The sequence below is a fragment of the Ambystoma mexicanum genome, chromosome 2q, assembly GCF_040938575.1.
Source record: "Ambystoma mexicanum isolate Mex_15411 chromosome 2q, UKY_AmexF1_1, whole genome shotgun sequence".
In the NCBI taxonomy this organism is placed as follows: Eukaryota; Metazoa; Chordata; class Amphibia; order Caudata; family Ambystomatidae; genus Ambystoma; species Ambystoma mexicanum.
Genome location: NC_090924.1, coordinates 1,467,615,576 through 1,467,641,350, shown reverse-complemented (window position 1 = coordinate 1,467,641,350; position 25,775 = coordinate 1,467,615,576). Strand labels below are relative to the sequence as shown.

Here is a 25,775-nt window from a genome sequence, read left to right as displayed (position 1 = left end):
ATTCTCGTTCAATATGTCCATTTTCTGCTCTATCCTTTTTATCCTGTCTTCTTCTGTCTCATTTGTTGCCCTTTCTTCTTTTCTTTGGTGGTCTGTTAAAAAAGAAAATACATAAGTTGAATGCCTCTAAAACACTGGTCACTATTTTGCATATGCAGAGCAATGTGTACCATTATTGTCGCTGTCTTCAGACATTTCCCATTGTGGGAAATACTCATCTAGCCACTCCAAAGTACTAGCCATTTCTGAGTCAAAACAACAGAAAGAAATTATTATTTCTGCACCACATACCAAATAAAAACCTCACCCATATACAAAAATGACCTGCACTCACTCTTTTGCTGTAATCTCCCTGACATCTTGCTACCAACATAATAGAAAGAACCCCTTGTAGGTAGAGATTTTCTTTGGAATATTATTTTCACATGTGATGTCATCAATGATATTTGTGATGTCATCTTTGATGTCCTGGGTATTAGTCTTAGCAATGCACGTAGATGGTGCGAGTTATGGTTGCTTAGATTACTATAATGGGGGAATGTGCAGTGGTGTTTGGTTGCACTGTGAAGTATAACATTCCTTTAGTGAAATTGTTTTACTGAATGTACATATATATGTATGGCAGGGAAGGAAAAGAAAGGGGCTAAACAAGTGATGTCGTCATTGATGTCATCATTGACATTTGAGAGGACATCTTTCATGTTCTGGGTGTTAGTGTTAGCAGTGCACAGGGGTGGTAGCAGGGTTGGGGGCTTAGGTTACCATAACTGTCGAATTTCAGGGGTTTTTCAGTTTTAATTTGAAGCATAAAGGGGAGGTGGAAAGTATTTTTGTAGTGAAGTGTACAGGTTTTTGTTAGGGCAACTTAACCATAACGTCCCCTCAACAAAGTTTTTTTTCTAGTGATATATATATACTGCAGGAACACAGGTGTGGATTCTATATGGTTATGTGACCTGCCGCATATATCTCAGTGTGCAATGGATATGTATACGCTGTCGGTAGACAGGTGCGTACCATACTTCTGTTTCCTGTCTATCTATTCCAGGGAGCAGTGTAGAGGTTGCAGGTAGACAGGTTATTGGGCAGGAGTTTGAAGGGAAAGGAGTAGGCTCTTGGAGAGGATAAATGATTTGTCTTGTTGTTAGTCGAGTTGATGTATATATGGGATTTATAAAGAGCGATCCCAGCTGGGAAGAAATGGACCATTGTATGTGGGGGATGCACCCCAGGAGGGAATTGCAAGTAAGGGTGCAGAAGGTAGCAGAGCAGCTGGAATGGCCAAGGGAGCTGATTGGGGAGACAGTCATTGAAGAGTCGAGTCTTCAGGTCCTACCTGAAGTTTATGATGGAGGTGGGATAGTTTTATCTGTGTTGGTAACTAGATACAGAGACCGGGCGCATATCAGGGAAAGGTCTGTCACCACTGATGTTAATATTTAGAGCAGACATAAATATTTTCTGCATGAATCCAGTTTCTCAATCATCAGCATAACGTGTGGGACAGAAGCCAGACGTGGTCTTTTCTTGTCTATGACCAATTCTTAGCTTTTCTGTGATTTCTGATTCATATATATTTGATATGTTTGGATGCAATTTATTCAATTAAATCCAACAGTTACATTGATTACAGTGGGTCTTGATATATGTTTCCAAACATAATTTTATTTGGGTTCTATCTGATGGTGTTTTAATGTAACTTTGTTTTGCTGAATACTCTGCAGTACCTTCTCACATCTTCTGCTTTTTGAACGTTCAACATTTTGTGTTCAAATTAAATCAATTTGAAGTCCTTCTCAGTGAATGTGGAATGTCCTTGTTTTATTTCCCTTTCTCAGGACTTTAGCGGTCATTATTCTTTCCAGAGATGCTTTAGGTATTGTTGTGTCTGTTCTTGGTATAATATATTGCTGTTTCTAGTGTGTTTCCAAGGCAGTGAGGCTCTATTCTTTGTTTCTTCTTCAGAATTTCAGTCTGGTGCCGTCCCCAAAGTAGTAACTCCTACTGTGGAGAATCAGAGCCTTTTTATTTCTGCTCAAAAAATTATTGCTAATAATATGAATTGAATATTATGAATGGCATGATTCCTCATGCCTGATTCCACTTGTGCTGGCGGGATTGCATTCCTTTTATTCCAATTTTTTGTGGATCTCATTGTGCAGTGCATGTCCATTCTCTCTATACTGTTGTGTTATTAGTCACTTCTAGAGAACAGACATCGGCTTTCACTGCACTGTGCACTGACAATAATCACAAGATCTCTCCACTTGAGAATTAGTAGAAAAGTACAGCGTCCAAAGATCTCCTAAAGATTAGGTAGTCCTCCACTACTCTTTTCTTACAAACAGACGGAAGCATTTAATGCCCTCTCTGCACTCCAGTATGTATTACAATATTGGTCTTCCAAGTAAGTATGTTTTAAAGCTTTATTTGCATTTTTTTGCGTTTTGTGCACTCATGTGACTTCTCCATTGTATGGACCTTCTGATGGCTAGTAGACTTACTAAAGCTTTTCTACCACTCAGTCTCCCCAACATTGAGTTCCTGATGGCTTGCCAGAGTTCAGGAGTCACTGAAGCTTATGCTGCACTCTGTTCACGCATAGGTCTCCTTCCTGGTATGAATCACGAGATGCTTTCTCAGAGTTGAGCAGTGGCAGAAGTTTGTCTATTACTCTGCGGAATTGTAGGGCTTCTCCTTGTATGGACCCTCTGATGGCTTATCAAATGTGACCTTTGATTGAAGCTGTGTTTGCACTCTGTACACGTGTAGGGCTTCTCCCCAGTATGGATTTTGAGATGTTGTCTCAGACTTGACGATTGACTGAAACATTTCTGGCATTCTGTGCAATTGTAGGGCTTCTGTCCAGTATGGATCCTCTGGTGGCTTCTCAAATGTGACATTTGACTGAATCGTTTATTGCACTCTGTGCATTTAAAGGGCTTCTCCCCAGTATGGAGTCTCTGGTGGCATTGCAAATTTGAGGAGTGACTGAAGCTTTTCTTGCATTCAGTACACTTATAGGGCTTCTCTCCAGTATGGATCCTCAGATGATTTATCAAAAGTGAGGAAAGAACAAAGCTTTTCTTGCACTCTGTGCACTTGTAGAGCATCACCCCAGTATGCATTCTCTGATGGATTCTCAGATACGCAGAGCCACTGAAGCTTTTATTACATTCTGTGCACACGTAGGGCTTTTCCCCAGTATGGACTCTATGATGGGTTATAAGAGCTGAGGAGCAACTGAAGCTTTTCTTGCACTCTGTGCACTTGTAGGACTTCCCCCCATTATAGATGCATTTATGATTTTTCAGATTTGAAGAAACGCTGAAGCTTTTTTTGCACTCTGTGCACTTGTAGGGCTTCACCTCAGTGTGGATCCGCTGATGGTAACGCAGAGCTGATGGGTCACTGTAGCTTTTCTTGCACTCTGTGCACATGTAGGACTTTTCCCCAGTGTGAATCCTCTGGTGGCATTTCAAATTAAAGGAGTAAATGAAGCGTTTGTTGCACTCTGTGCAGCTGTAGGGTTTCACACCAGTATGCACCGACTGGTGGCGTTTCAAACTGTCACAGCGGCTGAAGCTTTTCTTGCACTCTTTGCACTTGAAGGGCTTCTCCAATGTATGAAACCTCTGATGGACTCTTAGATTTGAAGAGTGACTGAAGCTTTTATTACATTCTGTGCACGTGTACGGCTTTTCCCCAGTATGGATCCTCTGATGGACTATCAGAGCTGAGGAGACACTGAAGCTTTTAAAGCACTCAGTGCACTTGTAGGGCTTCTCTCCAGTGTGGGTCATCTGATGGTGTAGCAGGGCTGAGGAGACACTGAAGCTTTTCCTACACTCTGTGCACTTGTAGGACCTTTCCCTAGTATGGATCTGCTGGTGGCATTTCAAAGTGCCGGAGCGCCTGAAGCTTTTCCCACACTCTGGGCATGTGTATGGTTTCTCCCCAGTATGGATCATCTGATGGCTTTTCAAATTGCCAGAGCAACTGAAGCTTTTCTTGCACACGGCGCACTGATAGGGTTTCTCCCCAGTATGGATTTTCTGGTGACTGCTCAAATTTGAGATCTTAGTAAAGCTTTTCTCACACTTTGTACACTTATAGGGTTTCTCACCCACGTAGTATCTCATGTGTGTGGTTAGATGATACACGTCCTGTGTTTGGATCCTCGTAGGTGTGCAGAGTATAAGCCTCTCTTGAGAGTGGAGTGGTGCTGCCCATGTTCCTGTAGTCCTCTGTATAGCCCAGCTAGTAATGTCCATTTCCAGATTCTTGGTTTTGGCAATGGCTTTCCCATCTGTAGAAAGAAACACACATTTCAGATACTATTGTATTTCATTGTATAGACTATAAGATATGGCTCTTGCTTGGATCTGTGAAATTGCGTCCCCATGCCCCACTCACACAATGGGTGACACTGACTATCTTTATCTCAATGTCCCTCAAACAGAAAGTGTGAATGCACATGGAAGGATGCTCTTGCAGTTCAGCAACAATGCATGTTATTGTGTTCTGTACTCATGTGTTCACAATCAGATTTTCTTCACAACTTGTACGTACGGTTTTACCAAATGATCCCTATTGTCCTTCCCATCTCTTCTTTTCCGTCGCCATTGCTATCATTTCCACCCATTATGGGTAAATCAGATTTACACTGTATGTTTGAGATACTTGGACTTTTAAACTTAATTTATTTTCTCATAGCTCCAAAGCAGAAGATCTAGCCTGAGCACAGTTTAACAATCAAACATATAATTATAACATGCAGAAGTTTGAGCTGTCAAAACATACAAGAATAACAATTGCCAATATGTATTTGCTATGTCAAATATATAATTAAATGACTAAGCATAGCAATGTCAAATCATATTGAATGTCATATGCCATTTACAGCTTCAAATGCTTCAACAATCGCACCATGCCGTGCTTTCTATATGGCCGCCCGGTTCCTGTTTTGCCTCTCTCCTTCCTGTTCAGGGATTGGCTGGGGAGTTGCTTGTGTTGACCAACAAGGGACCGGCAGGCTTTGCTGGCCCACCTACAAAGGCCCACTTTCTAAGGCCCCTGTGTGCTTCCCTGTCCGCTTTTCTGACACGCCACATGCAGCTACTACCACAACCTGATCCTCCCTGGTGCTGCCAGTTCAGGTCAGCCCTGAATCTGGACTACCAACACTCTTGCACTCCCCTCTCCAGGGGTTAGTTTCCCTCCTTCTGCCTACCCTTCATTGATCTTTACTCTTCTCTCTGCTTGTTCCAACTGGTCTCCCCGAATGCTCTCAAATGCCCACGTCTCAGCACCTGCCTCTCACTCATACCTCATTTATTTCACCTATGTTGCCTTAGCATTGCCTTTGAAAGTGAAATCTGGGTATGTTTTGTAATTGAAATTTGGGTTGTTTTGAAAGTCAAATCTGGGTGTGTTTTGTAATTGAAATTTGAGTTGTTTTGAAAGTCAAATCTCGGTGTGTTTTGTAATTGAAATTTGGGTTGTTTTTCACATTACTTTTGGGTCTCAATTGAAACCTTCTAACCCAGTGACTTTTCCTTACCGTTTTCCATGCATATTGCTCCTACAGCCATCCTCTCTTTACTTGCTCATGGTGTTATCTGGTTCTCCAATATACTCTAACTGCTTCTATATTAACTATCCTTCCCTTACCAAGTCTGGTAAGAAGATATTCAAACCGGATATCTTGGCATCCAACCCAGGTCTCCCCATCGTTGATAGCTATTACAGTACCTCTTCAGACACACCCTCACTGACATTCTCTTTTTCGTTCCTTCGCCAGATCTATTAACCCCTCATATGATCTCTGTGCTCTGCCCAGTCTCCTCCTCTCCCATTAATGGTGGCACTCACTGGGAAGTGCTCATGTATTTCTTTGACTCCTCCAGAGTCATCATTAATGTCTATCTGAATGGCACTGTCATGGTGCAAAGCCCCCTTGCCCTTCTTTCCGTCTGCCTCTGCCCCATCTCAAGCTTCTTCCACACCTCTGCAGGGCGTACCCCTGATTTGTACCCTTCCCAGGAAGGTTTTTAAGGCTGGCAACCTTCTTCATCTTGCCACTCTCAGCTCTCGCTCAGCTGTCAAACACTCCTCTGACATCTGCCACCTCCTTGAAGAACTGGACCTTGATGGGCTTGGTCTTACTGAGACTTGGTTCACGGCCAGCTCTGTCACAAGTTTTGACGCTTTCCTCTCTGGCGGCTACAAGATCCTCTCTGCCCCCAGATCCAACCGGCCTGGAGGGGGTGTAGCCCTGATCTTCCCTGAGTAGATTCCTGCCTCTATCATCCCCACTCAGACTTATGCGTCTTTCGAATGCCTTGTCTGCAGGCTCTCTCTCTCTCTCCTAGCCACTCTCTCACTTTTGCTACTCTCTACCGGTCCCCTGGCCAAATGGCCTCTTTTCTCTCCAAATGGGCAGGCCTCTCGTCCTCCCTCCTGGCCTCAAACACTCAACTCCTCCTCCTTGGAGATCTCAACATCCATCTTGATTCTCCCTGTTCCTCATCTGTGCTCTTTTGCAAACTCTGCCCTTCACTCTCCCTCTTTATCCTCCACTCCGGCCGACTCACTCTCCTGGTCACACACTTGATGGCTTGATCTCCTCTGGCCTCCCCCTCTCTACTCTCCTCACCACTCATTCTCTTCTGGAGTTATCACTGCCTCCTCTCATCTCATCTTTCCATCTCCTCCCCCCAAGCCAAGTCTACCCCAAGATTGCCACCCACCTTCTCGGACATCTGGCCCATGAAGCGTGTGTCAATCGAGGCGCTCGCTGACACCTTCTCCCTCCGCCCCCACCTCAGACTGACTCACACCCTGACACAGCCCTGTCCCTGCTCTACTCCTCTCTTTCTTCTACTGTTGATGTTTTTGCCCCTGTCATGAGGATCCATTTGAATTCCAAAGCCAAGTGTAATTCCTGGTATGACTCTGACCTAGCTACACTTAATCGCAAGTGTAGGGCGTCTGAGAGGAAATGGAGGGCTTCCTGCTCATCCTCTGACAACTGGCCTGCCGCCTGCTGCAAAGGCAATACCGTCTCGCTGTCTGCTCCAATTTAAGCCAGCGTCTCTGCAGCATCCAACAACTCGGCTGAACTCTTTAAAATCTGCAAGGAGCTGGCCAACCCTGCAGCAGTCTCCACCCCTCCTCTTGCCTCCAAGGCTCTTTGCAATGCCCTTGTCTCTCACTTTCATTAAAAAACCAAGGACATCTTGTCCACCTTCTCCTCTGCCCCTTCCCCTCTCCGTCCCGACTTGCTGGCCCTCCCGCAGCCACCACCCCTCCCTTTTACTCCTCCTTTCGCCTTTTCTCCCTGGATGAGGTTGCTAGACAAGTCATACCTATGAAAGCCTCATCAAAACAGGTCCACCCTTGTTCCTCTAAAACCATTAAGGACTACATTGATACCCTTGCTCTGGCCCATGCCAATTTCTGTAACCATTCTTTTGCCTCCCCTCTGAAGCACTCCTTTGTGCATCCTCTCTTCAAGAAACCCACAGCTGATCCCTCTTGTCTGTCTAACTATCACCCAATTTCCATTACTCCATTTTTGGGGATGCTCCTGGAAAAGCTGGCCATCTCCCAGCTTAACCTTCATTCCGACTCTGTTGGCTCTCTTCATGACCACCAATCTGGATTCAGAGCTGCCAGAAGGATGGAAACTGCTCTCCTGAACATCTGTGAAGATCTGCTCTCCAACCTTGATTCTAATATTCCTTCCGTCCTCATCCTACTTGATCGCTCCTCTGCTTTTGACGCGGTCAACCATGCCATCCTGCTCAATCGTCTCTGTGACAACCTGGGTATCACTGATCAGGTTCTGGCCTGGCTGACCTCTTTCCTTTCTGATCGACCCTCCCAGGTACAACTTGGGTCCTTCCTATCATCTATCTCCCTCTCTGCCTGTGGTGTATCCCAGGGGTCTAACCTCTCACCCTGGCTTTTCAACCAATACCTGACAACTCTCGCCTACTGCATTTCCATTTTCTGCTCAAACTTCCAGTGCTATGCTGATGACACCCAACTCATTTTCAGGCAACCCTCAGACACCTCCTCTCCTTCCCTCATCTCCGATTGCCTAATCACCATTCAAAATTGGTGTGCCGCCAATGATCTTTGTCTAAATGCCAGCAAGACTGAGATCCTCCTTATTGGTACACCTTCACCATCCTTTCCGCTGGCTAAGAATCTCAGGGTCATCTTTGACTCCACACTTTCCTTCTTCGCACACATCTCTGACGTCTTTAAAAAGTCAAATTCTTACTGCACCTCTTTAGAGGTACTCTGCCTTTCTTTTCTTTCCCTCAGAATCTCACTGTCTCCCAAGCTCTGGTTCTCTGTAGGTTTGACTACTGTAACAGCCTTTTTCTAAATCTACCTGCCTCCACTCTCTGCCCTTTACAACTAATCCAGAACAGGACTACAAGACTTTTCCTTGGCTGCAAGCCCTGGAATCGTATCTCTCCAGCTCCCTTCAGTGGCTCCCAGTGGATGCAAGGATCACATTTAAAACCCTCTGCATTGTCCACATGGGTTTCTGGGGCCTGGGTTCAAAATACTTTCAACTATCCCTCTTTAAATACATCCCCTCTCGAGCCCTTCACTCCTCTACTTCTAGCTCCCTCAGGGTCAGTTGTTTTTCAAAGAAACGAGCTGGGGGTAGATCTCTGTCTTCGGCTGAGGCCTCCCTTTGGAACAGCCTCCCGGCCACCTTGAAACTTCAGGAGAACCATCTCTGGTTTTGCTCGAGTAGGAAGGTATTTACAAAGAGAGAGTTGGAGGTATTGAAGCCCTAGGAGTCAATGCAGAGATTTCAGTGCTGGAGAGATACGATCCCTGGGTTGAGGCCAAGGACAAGTCTCACAGTCCTGTTCTGGATGAGTTGTAGAGGGCAGAGAGTAGAAGCAGGAAGATTTGGAACGAGGATGTTGCAGTAGGTCAGCCTAGAGAGAATCAGAACTCTGGAGACAGTGAGCTTCTGGGGGAAGGAGAGGAAAGGAAGAATACCTTGGAGGAGGTGCAGTCGGTAGTATGACTTCTTAGAGATGTTAGAAACCTGAGGAGAAAGGGAGAGTGTGTAGTTGAAGATGACCCTGAGGTTTTTAGCCTCACAGGTGGGAGCAGGTAGAGGCCCAAGGGAGGCCGGCCAGAGAGTGACAGGAAAGGAGGGCTAGAGGGAGTCAGAGGGCATGTTTAGATGACTGTTTTGTATCATTTGACATCCTGTGTTCTGTGGCCCAATTGAAGGTGAACCCAATACCCTCTAGTGATCATGACCTATTGGATGTGATATGTGAAGGAACTTCTCCCCTCCCTAAAATGCCATCACAACTGGGTGTGGAAATCAAGCAGGGAGGTATCAGACTCGGGATCAGGCCTGGGGATGTTTCGTACCTCACAACCAAGTTGGGCAGATGTTTGGTGGGAGGTATCTCTAAGCTAGAGTATGCATGGATTTTGAAAGATTTTATAGTAAAATCCATCCCCCATGTTAACACTGAATTTAAACCCCTGCATGTCTACAACAGTTTAGTGGTAGAGGCTAAGCAACTTCTCTGTGCTGATGTAAGGAAATTAAAGAGGGGAAGTTGTGAGGGCTGGAAATGCCTCATTAAACCACTTAAACAAAAGTTTAGGAATTGGCAGATTTTGTTGAGGAGCTTAATATCTCAGCAGGACACAAAGGTCATGTTGAAAACACTCTGTAAAGTCATGTTGAAAACACTTTGTAAAGCCAACACTAGATCCCTATGGAATTTTCAATCTGCACTACAATCTAACTGAAAGCACTTGGATTTCACACTTTTCAAATGTTTTTGCAGGCGATAATCGTGTCCCCGATCTAATAAGCACACCGTTGGCCGCCACTTGGTCTATAGAGCTTGTCACGGAGGACATTGTATCTGGTATCAGGGGATTGAGCTCCTCTCGGGCCCCGGGTCCTGATGCCTCAACTAATTTCATGCTAAAGGAGGCTGTGGAGCCTTGGGCAGAGTTCCTTTTCATGGTCTTCAAACAAGTTGTGACCACGCGCACGATTTACGAATCTTGGAGGTCTGCCATCATAGTACCCATTTTTAAAAAGGCAATGAGGGAGGACCTAGGAATTATAGAGCATAGCCCTTTTAGACATCATGGGCAAGGTATTTGCCTCACTTTTATTGCAAGATCTGAATAGCAGGGCCACAAACTCGGGGCGTCTGGATCCCAGACAGTATGGTTTTGTAAAGGTAGTGGGTACGCACCTAAATGTATTTCTGTTGAACCTCCTGAAGACAAATGCAATTAAGACCAAGTCAAGTTAATATCTGGCCTTCATTGATTTAGAGCAGGCTTTTGATAGTGTTTATAAAGAGCCCCTTTGGGATAAACTCTACAGTTGGGGTTGCCCTCCCGCCCTGGTAGATGCCATCAGAGCCTTACACTCCAATACCTCAATTGTGGTGAGGTTGTCAAGAAGTGGTATCACGACTAATCAAATAAAGGCTTACAAGGGATTAAAACAGGGACGTCCCTTGGTGCCGCTACTTTTTAGCCTCTATGTCTCTGATCTGCCTGAATCACAGGGGCACATCTCAGCCTTCCCCCCGAAACTCTAGGGCAAGCCTTTTCCATGGAATGTGTACACAGATGATTTGGTCCTCGACGATCAAACACCAGTAGGTCTTCAACGAAGACTAACACAATTGATGGAATATACAGCATCCAACAACCTCAGAGTCAACATTGGGATGTCTATAATCTTGGTTTTGACATCAGCCAATAAAGGGTCTGCCAAAACAAAGGGGAATAAAAACAACCTTCCTGGTATATGAGGGGAAAGAATTACCAGTGGTCAACTCGACAACCTGGGGTATTGATAAACCAGAGTGTAAGCGAGAGACCATGGTATCTAATCCTAAAGACAAAAATTAAAATACTTGCACCACAAGGACTATACCTCCATAAACGCTATGGGAAATGTACAATTGCCCCGGTAGTAAGCTTTTACAAACAGAAAGTGATCCTGATCTTAACGTACGGGGCTTTAGCTCAAATACACTGCTCATGGAAGTTTTAGGAGGTGCTGGAAGGGTGGTTTTGGATGAGGATGTTGACCCTATCAAGGTCCTTATCAGTCAGCATGATATGATATGACCTGGGGCTCCAATCCATGGAATCGATTGTGAGGTGGAAATCGATTTCTTTTTTAGGAAATGTGTGATCACCTTCCTCCCTCTGAGATCCTGAGAAATGTGCTCAGATCCCACCAGAATAAAGATTGCCTGGAACATCTAAATATATCACATGAAGTCTTCTTAACAAATCCTAACAAGGTCAACACCAAAGTAAAATCCAAGGATTGGATTGACACGTTAGTTAGCAGATCAAAACACAAACTCGCGCTAGTTTTATCCTTTGAGAAGAGAGCAAGGAACCAGCTGCCGGCATATTTGTCAAAATGTCCTTCCACTTTCTACCAGATCTTTCATGAGACTGCACTTAAACATCTTGCCATAAAAGGAAAGTGCAACATGCAAGGAAACAGATTCTAATCCGATATGTAGATTCTGCAAGTTGGGAAACAATGTTGAGTCTTCATATCATCTGATGGTGGTTTGTGGATCTCTAACAGAGACGTGAACTAGGAATCTGGCTGACTTTGTCATAAATGTACGCGCCCTTTCTTTACCTGTGTGTGGTGGGAAAGCCTCCTACTTGCTGGAAATTGCAGTCCTGTTATCGCCGCCATGAGGTTTATGCCGTAAGCAATGTCCTTACAGCACGGGGTAATGAAGGTTGGAGGGTAGCATGACAGTGGGAGGTGGGAAACCAGGTTGAAGGATTTTATGCGATTGTATGTGATTGTAGGTTGATGTAAAGTTGTTAAAGGTTTTGATGGACCATAAAACAATTAAAAAATAACCTGCACATGTGTGGTTCTGACACCATATGACACATGCAGATTTACATGCTAATATAATGTCATTTGTAACATAATCAATATATGGTAAAGTATAAGCCGACACCTGTGGCCACCATATAAAGTGTTAAATGCTCCGCTGTCTTCATTATATGGCTATCATGTCCACCATACTGCAAGGTATAACTCCATATGTGCGATGTACAGCCCTAAATGACACAATGATGGTATTATATACCTGGCATACTCACCATTGAGTAAGGTGTAAGAGTACATGTACATCTGGTGCCACCATGTGCCGCACGGACGCCATATTGTAATGTATACCTCACATGTGCAGCAGCTGCCATCATATGTCATATACGGCCTTAAAAGCTCCAGGATTGCCATCCTATGCCCAGCATGCATGTGAGGTCACCATATGGTAAAGGTGTAACCCCACACGTGCGGCTGCTGCTGCGATATACACAAACTTGAACAATCCAATAATGCTCTGATATGCCGGGCATAGTCACCACATGTGAAGCTATAGTCAACGCGCGTTAGTGCCATCTTCCTGCATCAACCATAGTGTGCCATACAGCCTACTCTGAGATCTCTGCCTTAACCTAACTGTAAGCTGGGAATGCTCATTTAGTTCCTATATTCCACAGCCCCACGCACCACTTTTGATCTGAACAAATGTTTGCTTAAAGCAGCGCCAGGTCCCAGCTGTAATTAGAGAAAGCTCTGGATTAGCTCAATGATGGTGTTCATCTTCCTCATGCCATTGCTATACTGATCACTTAACTCGGATAGCAGCACTACTTGTATGCCCTCGTTTCCCAAACAGTAGGTCTACCAGTAATAGCTATATCCTGCCTCTTACTATTAGACTCGCCAGCAGCTACACTGGCCAGTAATAGCCAGCGTCGCTAGCCAATGTTCCGTAATATAGCATAACCATTAAATGCTTTGTAACTCCTACTCCAGCATGTACACCCTACCACTCTATCTATGCATGCTAGGCACACTGCTCACTTTTAAGAGCATACTGAAACAGCACAGGATAGAACCTGCCATCCTTAATCCAAATTCAACCAGCCTCCATTATCACACAATAGACATCCTGATTAGGGCCATCCACCCTGCTCACCACACCACCCACTCTACGCATGTCACGCTAGCACCTAACTACCAGTCAAGGCTGAACAGATTCAGAATACGCACCTACCCTATCAACATCCCTACCTCTCCCTCTCAGGTAGCTCACAGAAACTTCCGATTAGGGTCTCGCACCACACACAGAGTTAACGCCTGTCAAATCGGCTTGACTGCCCACACCACTAAACTGAACCACCTTATGCCTAGATACAACACCACTAAAAAACATAGCTCATCCGACAAAAAAGGCTCCTCACCTCCACCTAAAAAGCTCAAGCAGCCTCTGAACTACAAATGCGCACTACTCAACGTACGCTGGCTTAATGCCATGTATTAGAAGTTAACAATCTTATCACTAGTCAAGACATACATATATTAGCCATCACGGAAACTTGGGTCATGAGGCTTCCGGCCCCACGATTACATTAACACTACCTGAAGGTTACTCCATCCTCAGACAAGATACGCTCTCAAAAACTCAAGTCTCAAGTGTCATTGTGCATCCACAAGCACCACAGTGACATCTTGAGTAAGTCTCAAGTGCCACCCGGGATACACAAGCACTGCAGTGGCATCTTGAGTAAGTCTCAAGTGTCATTGTGCATCCACAAGCACTGCAGTGGCATCGCGAGTAAGTCTCCAGTGTCACCCGGCATCCACAAGCACCGTAGTGCCATCTTGAGTAAGTCTCAAGTGTCATTGTGCATCCACAAGCACTGTAGTGGTATCTTGAGTAAGTTTCCAGTGTCACCCGGCCTCCACAAGCACCACAGTGGCATCTTGAGTGCCACCCGGGATACACAAGCACTGCAGTGGCATCTTGAGTAAGTCTCAAGTATCATTGTGCATCCACAAGCAGTGCAGTGGCATCTTGAGTAAGTCTCAAGTGTCACCCGGCAACCACAAGCACCGCAGTGGCATCTTGAGTACGTTTCCAGTGTCATTGTGCATCCACAAGCACCACAGTGGCATCTTGAGTAAGTCTCGTGTGCCACAGGGATACACAAGCACTGTAGTGGCATCTTGAGTAAGTCTCAAGTGTCATTGTGCATCCACAAGCACCGCAGTGACATCTTGTGTAAGTCTCAAGTGTCACCAGGTATCCACAAGCACCACAGTGACATCTTGAGTAAGTCTCAAGTGCCACCCGGGATACACAAACACTGCAGTGGCATCTTGAGTAAGTCTCAAGTGTCATTGTGCATCCACAAGCACTGCAGTGGCATCGTGAGTAAGTCTCCAGTGTCACCGGCATCCACAAGCACCGTAGTGGCATCTTGAGTAAGTCTCAAGTGTCATTGTGCATCCACAAGCACTGCAGTGGCATCTTGATTAAGTTTCCAGTGTCACCCGGCATCCACAAGCACTGCAGTGACATCTTGAGTATGTCTCAAGTGTCATTGTGCATCCACAAGCACCGCAGTGGCATCTTGAGTAAGTCTCCAGTGTCACCCGGCATCCCCAAGCACCGTAGTGGCATCTTGAGTAAGTCTCAAGTGTCATTGTGCATCCACAAGCACCGTAGTGACATCTTGAGTAAGTCTCAAGTGTCATTGTGCATCCACAAGCACTGCAGTGGCATCTTGAGTAAGTCCCAAGTGTCACCCGGCATCCACAAGCATCGTAGTGCCATCTTGAGTAAGTCTCAAGCGTCATTGTGCATCCACAAGCACTGCAGTGGCATCTTGAGTAAGTCCCAAGTGTCACCCAGCATTCACAAGCACCACAGTGACATCTTGAGTAAGTCTCAAGTGCCACCCGGGATACACAAGCACTGCAGTGGCATCTTGAGTAAGTCTCAAGTGTCATTGTGCATCCACAAGCACTGCAGTGGCATCGTGAGTAAGTCTCCAGTGTCACCCGGCATCCACAAGCACCGTAGTGCCATCTTGAGTAAGTCTCAAGTGTCATTGTGCATTCACAAGCACTGCAGTGGCATCTTGAGTAAGTCTCCAGTGTCACCCGGCCTCCACAAGCACCACAGTGGCATCTTGAGTGCCACCCGGGATACACAAGCACTGCAGTGGCATCTTGAGTAAGTCTCAAGTGCCATTGTGCATCCACAAGCACTGCAGTGGCATCTTGAGTAAGTCTCAAGTGTCACCCGGCAACCACAAGCACCGCAGTGGCATCTTGAGTAAGTCTCAAGTGTCATTGTGCATCCACAAGCACCGCAGTGACATCTTGAGTAAGTCTCAAGCGTCACCAGGTATCCACAAGCACCACAGTGACATCTTGAGTAAGTCTCAAGTGCCACCCGGGATACACAAGCACTGCAGTGGCATCTTGAGTAAGTCTCAAGTGTCATTGTGCATCCACAAGCACTGCAGTGGCATCGTGAGTAAGTCTCCAGTGTCACCGGCATCCACAAGCACCGTAGTGGCATCTTGAGTAAGTCTCAAGTGTCATTGTGCATCCACAAGCACTGCAGTGGCATCTTCATTAACTTTCCAGTGTCCCCCGGCATCCACAAGCACTGCAGTGGCATCTTGAGTAAGTCTCAAGTGTCATTGTGCATCCACAAGCACCGTAGTGGCATCTTGAGTAAGTCTCAAGTGTCATTGTGCATCCACAAGCACTGCAGTGGCATCTTGAGTAAGTCCCAAGTGTCACCCGGCATCCACAAGCACCGTAATGGCATCTTGAGTAAGTCTCAAGTGTCAGTGTGCATCCCCAAGCACCGTAGTGGCATCTTGAGTAAGTCCGAAGTGTCACCCGGGATACACAAGCACTGCAGTGGCATCTTGAGTAAGTCTCAAGTGTCATTGTGCATCCACAAGCACTGCAGTGGCATCGTGAGTAAGTCTCCAGTGTCACCCGGCATCCACAAGCACCGTAGTGCCATCTTGAGTAAGTCTCAAGTGTCATTGTGCATTCACAAGCACTGCAGTGGCATCTTGAGTAAGTCTCCAGTATCACCCATGCATCCACAAGCACCGTAGTGGCATCTTGAGTAAGTTTCCAGTGTCAGCCGGCCTCCACAAGCACCACAGTGGCATCTTGAGTGCCACCCGGGATACACAAGCACTGCAGTGGCATCTTGAGTAAGTCTCAAGTGTCATTGTGCATCCACAAGCACTGCAGTGGCATCGTGAGTAAGTCTCCAGTGTCACCGGCATCCACAAGCACCGTAGTGGCATCTTGAGTAAGTCTCAAGTGTCATTGTGCATCCACAAGCACTGCAGTGGCATCTTCATTAACTTTCCAGTGTCCCCCGGCATCCACAAGCACTGCAGTGGCATCTTGAGTAAGTCTCAAGTGTCATTGTGCATCCACAAGCACTGCAGTGGCATCTTGAGTAAGTCCCAAGTGTCACCCGGAATCCACAAGCACCGTAATGGCATCTTGAGTAAGTCTCAAGTGTCAGTGTGCATCCACAAGCACTGCAGTGGCATCTTGAGTAAGTCCCAAGTGTCACCCGGCATCCACAAGCACCATAATGGCATCTTGAGTAAGTCTCAAGTGTCAGTGTGCATCCACAAGCACCGTAATGGCATCTTGAGTAAGTCTCAAGTGTCATTGTGCATCCACAAGCACTGCAGTGGCATCTTGAGTAAGTCCCAAGTGTCACCCGGAATCCACAAGCACCGTAATGGCATCTTGAGTAAGTCTCAAGTGTCATTGTGCATCCCCAAGCACCGTAGTGGCATCTTGAGTAAGTCCGAAGTGTCACCCGGGATACACAAGCACTGCAGTGGCATCTTGAGTAAGTCTCAAGTGTCATTGTGCATCCACAAGCACTGCAGTGGCATCGTGAGTAAGTCTCCAGTGTCACCCGGCATCCACAAGCACCGTAGTGCCATCTTGAGTAAGTCTCAAGTGTCATTGTGCATTCACAAGCACTGCAGTGGCATCTTGAGTAAGTCTCCAGTGTCACCCATGCATCCACAAGCACCGTAGTGGCATCTTGAGTAAGTTTCCAGTGTCAGCCGGCCTCCACAAGCACCACAGTGGCATCTTGAGTGCCACCCGGGATACACAAGCACTGCAGTGGCATCTTGAGTAAGTCTCAAGTGTCATTGTGCATCCACAAGCACTGCAGTGGCATCGTGAGTAAGTCTCCAGTGTCACCGGCATCCACAAGCACCGTAGTGGCATCTTGAGTAAGTCTCAAGTGTCATTGTGCATCCACAAGCACTGCAGTGGCATCTTCATTAACTTTCCAGTGTCCCCCGGCATCCACAAGCACTGCAGTGGCATCTTGAGTAAGTCTCAAGTGTCATTGTGCATCCACAAGCACTGCAGTGGCATCTTGAGTAAGTCCCAAGTGTCACCCGGAATCCACAAGCACCGTAATGGCATCTTGAGTAAGTCTCAAGTGTCAGTGTGCATCCACAAGCACTGCAGTGGCATCTTGAGTAAGTCCCAAGTGTCACCCGGCATCCACAAGCACCATAATGGCATCTTGAGTAAGTCTCAAGTGTCAGTGTGCATCCACAAGCACCGTAATGGCATCTTGAGTAAGTCTCAAGTGTCATTGTGCATCCACAAGCACTGCAGTGGCATCTTGAGTAAGTCCCAAGTGTCACCCGGAATCCACAAGCACCGTAATGGCATCTTGAGTAAGTCTCATGTGTCAGTGTGCCTCCACAAGCACCGTAGTGGCATCTTGAGTAAGTCTCAAGTGTCATTGTGCATCCACAAGCACTGCAGTGCCATCTTGAGTAAGTCTCAGAGCTTTAGTTCCCTGTGATGGTGATATTATGATCTATTTCAAATAGTAAGCAATGGGTGTTAGTGTATGTATTGTGATATTTGGTTGTATAGCATACCCTGCAACTGACTGTAAATGTATTGATATGAAGCTACAGAGAAATTCTAGTTTTCTCACCTAAAACTGGCCTTTCCATACTGTAATTCTCATCCAGTCCAGTGGCTGATCGATGTCACATCTGCCTTGTGTGGTGTAATAACTGTGGATTTCACAATTCCTGCAAACAGAAAAGAAGAGAAACACAATTCAGGTTTCTTAACCAAAAATGCAACACCATTGTCCTCTTTATAGTTTTGGTATTTTTTAGGGCGACATTGTTGATGGTGGCAAGTGCGGGGTTTTGCCAGTTTTTCAGGAACATTGCCTGAACTACAGTAATATATGTGGATTAAACAAATGACTGCAGTTCACACTGGTACTAACCAGCCGTACCCCATCCACAGCAGCCTCAACTCTCTGGCCACAGCAGGGAAGGCTGGGCCCCATTAATAAGGTGTATGGGGTAGGATGCAGCGCTTCTGCTCTATCTAAAGACAGCCACAATGCCCTGCTAGGTGCATGACTCAGCTGCAGGTATCAAATATGCAACACAGTGCAGCGTGTGCATGGGGTGGAGGGGGCTGGGCTTGGGCGGAGCAGAGTCAGTGTGTACATGTGGAGATGATAGTGGAGGGTGGGGTGATAGAGCCATGGGACCACCCTCCTATGTTCATGCCTATTGTGAGAGGCACATGTTATTCGGATTTGATTATGAGTTTGGTGATAGTGATAAAATATCTGTTATTTTTGAATACCAGATGCCTGAACAGTTTGCCAAATTCTGACTTTCCAAATTGACAATTTCCATGTCCCCTGCTTTTGTGTGGTGGTAATTAACACCACACATAAGCATTAGCACATTCATTAATTACAAAGCCCCAAAGAATCCTGTGGGACTTGAAACATTCCCACTTCCCCTGCTTTTTGTGTGGTGGTAAATTAACACCACACATAAGCATTAGCACATTTAGTAATTACCGATCCCTGTGCAATCTTGTGGAACTTCAAATTGGGGATAGGAGTTTGGTGGTAGTGTTAAAATATCTGTTATTTTAGAATACCAGATGTCTGAACAATCTGTCAAATTTGGACTTTCAAACTTGAAAACTTCCACTTCCCCTGCTTTTGTGTGGTGGTAATTAACACCACACATAAGCATTACCGCATTCTGTAATTACCGAGCCCCGTGGAATCCTGTGAACCTCAAATTGGGGATAATTAAAGGTTCCACATCACTCCTTCAAATCACTGCACGCTTGCCAAATGGAGCAGAAGTATTACCACCACACCTGTGTTTCTACCGTTCCTGGGCAAATGCGTCTCTCTCAGTGTGATGTTACATGAGTTTGCTCTCATCAGGTCTGTAAAAATGGTTGCTTGAGATAAAGCCCTATTGGATTCAATGGTTTTGCTAAAACAAACGTTGAATACCTCTGTAAGAATACTCAGAACTAATAGGTATTATGATGGCCCAAACCATACGAACCCGTGTGAGATGTTCCTGCCTGTTTCGGAATTTCCAAACCTACTACAATCTCAGGGATAGAGCCCCCAACCCCTTCTTAGTGCAGGTTGAATTATCAGGGTTAGGGCACTCATCCAACGCCCAGCTCACCTCACACCCCTAGGGTTATAGCAGCCAGCAGTGAGTTTTAGCTCAGGTTACGGTCTAAGAAATATATGCCAGGACACCTCTTGGTCAGGCTGCAGTCTGAGGGACCTTGCACCCTCTCGTTGCTTTGCTCGGGTTAAAGTCTAAACGATTTAGCACCCAATCACATTTTTGTCAGGCTACAGACCCAGGGAGTTTACACCTTCTTCTTGCTTTGCTCAGGTGACATTCTGAAGGACAGGGACCATTTCACCAAAATGCCAGGGGTAGCGGAAGTGACATCACATGGCCCTTGACCCCTTGATCACATCACAGGAAGTGATGTCATTTGACCCCACCGTGAAATGATATTGCTGGAAGTGATGGAACACGACCTTTCACCCGTTGCCAAAACAGGAAGTGATGTCACATAGCATTGTACACTACGAAAAATATGGTTACGATATCACTATAATGGGATGTATGTTTCATACAAGAATGGATCGTATGTATCGTTAAAATCAGTGTGTATAGGCCTATATTACCAAATTACTGTGAATGCAAGCAGAGGTCCATGACGAAATGATAATAATGTGTTTTTATATAGCACTTACGCTTAAGTGTTTTATATAGAAAAAAATATACACCCAATACCACCCAACCTGTGTTGGTACTCATTTATCGACCTCAGAAGGATGAAAAGCAGAGTTGAAGTGTTTAAGAACAGACTAAATCAGTGACTCACCCCCTGAAGTGTGCCTGAAATAAACCTTTAATGAGTCTAAGAATTATTGTATAGAATTCCAGAAAGACACATTATTCGGTATTCCTATTCTTTCTTATTTAGTGTCAGTGCTGAAAGTGTTAGACTTGTGGCACTCCTGTTCTTATTGTTCTTTTTTTTTTTTTTTAAAGGGGCCTGAGCAAGAAAGCCAGTCACACCAGAAGTTAAGAGCCAGACGGTGCTGGCTACAGACCAGGAGCTACAGACCTCTGGCGACCCCTAAATGACGTCCCTGCTGAAGGATTTAGTGCCCAGTCAGTTTTTTGACAGGCTACAGACCCAGAGATCTTGCACCCTCTTGTTGCTTTGCTCGGGTTACAGGTTAAAGGGTTTAGCGACCAGTCATTATTTTGTCAGACTAGAGAATCAGGAATCTTACACCCTCTTGTTGCTTTGCTCAGGTTGCAGTCTAAAGGATTTAGTGCCCAGTCACTTTTCTGTCAGGCTACAGACCCATGGATCTTGCACCCTCTTGTTGCTTTGCTCAGGTGACAGTCTGAAGGATTTAGTGCCCAGTCACTTTTCTGTCAGGCTACAGACCCATGGATCTTGCACCCTCTTGTTGCTTTGCTCGGGTTAAAGTCTAAAGGATTTAGTGTCCAGTCACTTCTTTCTCAGGCTCATGGATACAGTTTATGACACTTGAGGTGGGCCATTACAGGAACAAACTAATTTACCCCCTATCATAAACCAGGAGTATTAGACAACCAATGGCAAGTTATCATTTTATGTATTTTATTTTGTTTTCCCATCTACAAAAAGTAAATCCCATGGACGATTAGCCAACACAAATGGCAGAAGTATGGAAAGAAAGAAGGGCGGTTCACTGTGATGTTAGCGGCGGTCAGAGTGGGGGCATGGTGTCTCCCGGGAAAGGTAGATGGGTGGGGGCACCATCACCCTCACAGACTAGTAGGGGAGGTAATGTGGGTGGCTACGCCCAGGCGGAGTGTGCAGCAGCGAAGGAAGGGAGGTTGTTTGGGCGGTGACCACAACGCGGTGACCACAACGTGGCGAGTTCAGCATTGGTGGGGTGGATGCCCAAGATATATGGTACAGCCAAGCATGTGTTCCTTTCTTTCTCATTAGCAGGGCAGGGGCAGTAAGAGACAGAAGGATGGAAAGTGGTGCGGCCAGGACGGCGCAAAACAGGTGGCAAAGAGTAGGAAGATTTTGGCAAGAGGAGAAAAGGAGAGGGCTGGACGAGACAGCGTTCTAGTGTGGAAAGAGGTGAGTATGGTAGGCAGATGAAAGGGGGAATCGCTTGATTTCAGGGTTTCAAGGACTGTGATGGTGAGTAAGAGCTTGGTCGACTGAGGGGGATTCAACTCTGAAGGGCAGGAATGAGGGGTTAAAGCACAATACAGTCCTGGTCCTGGCATTGTGGGGGCTCAGCCAGGTGGTCAGTAGAGGAGAAAGAAGGGGGGAGAGGGAGCAGGGTGAGCTCAGTAAGTGTACAGGGAGGTGGGAGAATTATTAGGGAATGCTAGTAACAACTAAAGAGGAGTGGGAGCTTGGTGGCAAGAACCGGAATGCCTGTGACCAGGGAGGTTTGGTCCTCAAGTTGATCTGGGAAAGCGCTTCCCATGACCAAAGCCACGAGGTAATGAGGGGAGGCAACTGGATGAGGCTCAGGGTATGAAAGGACATTTAAATGAGATTGAAATGTGCTTGGGGTTTACTATTTGAACTATACGATCATGAGCTGTCCAGCCACAATAGCAACAGAAAAGAAGGTACATGGTGTTTTCTTTATCAAAGTAAATAATAACCGAGCATACCATAAAGCACACTATTACGGTAGGTGGCAACCACACGTATGAGATGTTTTGCAGAAGATCAGAGATAACATCAGGATCAGTGGATCCTTTAAGTCTTTGCAGTAGATCTGAGATATCATCATGATCAGTAGATCCTTTAAGGTTTTGCAGAAGATCTGAGTTAACATCAGGATCAGTAGATCCTTTAAGTCTTTGCAGAAGATCTGAGATAACATCAGGATCAGTAGATCATTTACATCTTTGCAGAGGATCTGAGATAACATCAGGATCAGTAGATCCTTTGAGTCTTTGCAGAAGATCTGAGTTAACATCAGGATCAGTAGATCCTTTAAGGTTTTGCAGTAGATCTGAGATAACATCAGGATCAGTAGATCCTTTAAGTCTTTGCAGAAGATCTGAGATAACATCAGGATCAGTAGATCATTTACGTCTTTGCAGAGGATCTGAGATAACATTAGGATCAGTAGATCCTTTACATCTTTGCAGAAGATCTGAGATAACATCAGGATCAGTAGATCCTTTAAGTCTTTGCAGAAGATCTGAGATAACATCAGGATCAGTAGATCCTTTACGTCTTTGCAGAAGATCTGATAACATCAGGATCAGAAGATCCTTTGAGTATTTGCAGAAGATCTGAGTTAACATCAGGATCAGTAGGTCCTTTAAGGTTTTGCAGTAGATCTGAGATAACATCAGGATCAGTAGATCCTTTAAGTCTTTGCAGAAGATCTGAGATAACATCAGGATCAGTAGATCTTTTACGTCTTTGCAGAAGTTCTGAGATAACATCAGGATCAGTAGATCATTTACATCTTTGCAGAGGATCTGAGATAACATCAGTATCAGTAGATCCTTTAAGTCTTTGCAGAAGATCAGAGATAACATCAGGATCAGTAGACCCTTTCTCGTCTTTGCAGAAGATCTGATAACATCAGGATCAGATCCTTTACGTCTTTGCAGAAGATCAGAGATAAGATCAGGATCAGTAGATCCTTTGAGTCTTTGCTGAAGATCTGAGATAACATCAGGATCAGTAGATCCTTTCTCATCTTTGCAGAAGATCTGAGATAACATCAGGATCAGTAGATCCTTTATGTCTTTGCAGAAGATCTGAGATAACAACAGGATCAGTAGATCATTTACATCTTTGCAGAAGATCTGAGATAACATCAGGATCAGTAAATCCTTTAAGTCTTTGCAGAAGATCGGAGATAACATCAGGATCAGTAGATCATTTAAGTCTTTGCAGAAGATCTGAGATAACATCAGGATCAGTAGATCATTTACGTCTTTGCAGAGGATCTGAGATAACATTAGGATCAGTAGATCCTTTACATCTTTGCAGAAGATCTGAGATAACATCAGGATCAGTAGATCCTTTACATCTTTGCAGAAGATCTGAGATAACATCAGGATCAGTAGATCCTTTGAGTCTTTGCAGAAGATCTGAGATAACATTAGGATCAGTAGATCCTTTACATCTTTGCAGAAGATCTGAGATAACATCAGGATCAGTAGATCCTTTACATCTTTGCAGAAGATCTGAGATAACATCAGGATCAGTAGATACTTTGAGTCTTTGCAGAAGATCTGAGATAACATCAGGATCAGTAAATCCTTTAAGTCTTTGCAGAAGATCTGAGATAACATCAGGATCAGTAGATCATTTACGTCTTTGCAGAGGATCTGAGATAACATTAGGATCAGTAGATCCTTTATATCTTTGCAGAACATCTGAGATAACATTAGGATCAATAGATCCTTTATGGCATATGTTAAAGCTAAACATAATAAGACCTCTATCAAACATTACATATTTGCAATCTGCAGCATGTTGGTATAGTGGAAAGAGTTCCACAGAATTAAATGGCCAACACGGCCAATAGCTTTGGGCACCTTTTAAAGGAAGAGCTTGAAACAATGATTGGGCTTCTTTTTTAAAATTGTTTTCATATTTTCAAGAGTTGTCTTTAAGGAGATAACGAACAACAGAGGCATACTTTTATTCAAAGGGTACATCAGAAGCAGAATTTAAACCTGCTTGCAGCCTCGAATGAAGAAAGATAACAGTGGAGAGGAAAGCAGGTTGCTTTGTCCACAATCCAAAGTCCATTGTACAAAGTGGGCGTTCAGTGGGAGGAGCATTCCACGGGTGGTAGTTTGGCACCAGGGATTAGCATTGGGTGGCTGGTGTGAATAGGGTAATATATATATATTTTTTTAAAGGGAGCTTCGCAGAGTTGCCCAGGTAGGTGAGATGGGCAGGGGTGGTTGCAGCTGTGATCATTACCTGAAGGGGGAATGTCAAAGAAGAGGGACGAAAAGGACAATACAGGGAATGAGGGGGCCAACTTGGTTGTACGGAGGGAGATGTGAAGGAGGAGAGCGCAGGTGCAAGGGAAAACTGAGGAGGACAAGCGGTTTAACGGAGTACCTTGCAGGGGGTACAAATTTGGTCAATGAACGGGCTGATACAGGAGGAAGTGGAAGAGGACAAGCGATGTAATGGTCTACCCATTGACGGGCAAAATTGGTCAACAGAATGGGCTAGTGAAAGAAGAAGCCAGGGCACTAGGAAAGTGTTGAAGAGGCAGAAAGGCCATGGGGAGGAAGGGTGTGATACCACAGATAATACATTGGTTTGGGCAAAAGCACCAACAAAAACAAAAGGAAAACTTTGAGGGTGCCCTGATCTTTAATGAGGGAAGGTGTGCTTGAGTTTGGATGGGACAGATGCAGAAAATGTGTGGGATGACACGTCAGGTGTTTGGCAAGAGAGGTGGCACCCCATTGGTAAGAGGGGCATTGGTGGGGTGTGAAAGTTCAGGTTTAGTGCGAACAGCGCACAGGCAGACAACGTGTATAGAGGTGCGATGCCTAGAGCTACGGGACGTGGCTGGGAGTGCAAGTTAAAGTGCATGGGCAGAGGACACAGCCTGCCACTGGTGCATTGGGGGGGTACAGCATTCTGCTGAAGAATCACAGCGGAGTAGTGCGTGGGTAGCAATGGGAAAGAGGAAGGATGCAGAAGTACTACGTGAGGGCGCTGGTAGTGTAAATTAAACTGTATGGACAGAGGGGGCACAGACAACCCCTGGTGCATTGCGGGCGCAGTGGTCTGTTGGAGCATCACATGGGAGGGCACGGGCGGCAATGGCATAATTGGGTTGGAAGGCGGCCAAGGGAGTACCCGTGCAGATTGTGGTCGGGGTGAGCCATCTGGACCAGACTGGTGGGAAATGGTGGACCAGTAGCAAAAAGGGTGTCCCTGTAGGTGGAGGTAAAGGATTGAGTGAGTGCATGGCTGTTTATAAGGCATCATGAAGCAAGGCACAGACAACAGACATATTTCTAACTAAAACACTTTATTAAATCAAATGTCAGGATGGTTAAAGGCCTAATTTGCCCTATGCTAAGGTGTGATTTCGCAATTGTAATAAAACTAAAGAAAGTATGAGTCAAATAATCCCACTTGAAAGTCTGTCTGTGTCTACATCCTATACTTGCCCTCATCATTTTAGAATAACAATGTGTGGGGATGTTAATAACCAAAGAAGCCAAGTTCATCTCTAAGTTTGGTTCAAGATAGACCCACAAAAGTCTCAAGATTACCACTCTCGAGTTCCAAGCTACATAGTTCAAGATAGTGCTTGGGGTTCCTTTCCCCAAGTCTCATGCAACACAGTTCCAAATAATAATAAGCAGCATTGAGACCTCTCTCTCAAGACAACATGAAGCGGCTTTCAGTCTCAAAGCTCCCTTCCCCAGTGAAAGCGGACAACGTCCTCTGT

The 25,775-nt window shown here is 45.3% G+C and overlaps 2 protein-coding genes across 2 annotated transcripts in view; one reads left to right on the top strand and one right to left on the bottom strand.

The window, feature by feature from the left end:
* LOC138570275 (zinc finger protein 271-like) overlaps positions 1-25,775 on the top strand; it is a 382,424-nt gene that overhangs the window by 138,083 nt on the left and 218,566 nt on the right. The window lies entirely within an intron of this gene.
* Positions 1,646-18,009, bottom strand: LOC138570272 (zinc finger protein 665-like). The gene is made up of 2 exons (XM_069649040.1): positions 17,907-18,009; positions 1,646-4,309 (listed from the first exon to the last, which is right to left on the bottom strand). The coding sequence occupies exons 1-2, from the start codon at positions 17,923-17,925 to the stop codon at positions 2,640-2,642; spliced, it is 1,689 nt and encodes a 562-aa protein (XP_069505141.1). The 5' UTR covers positions 17,926-18,009; the 3' UTR covers positions 1,646-2,639.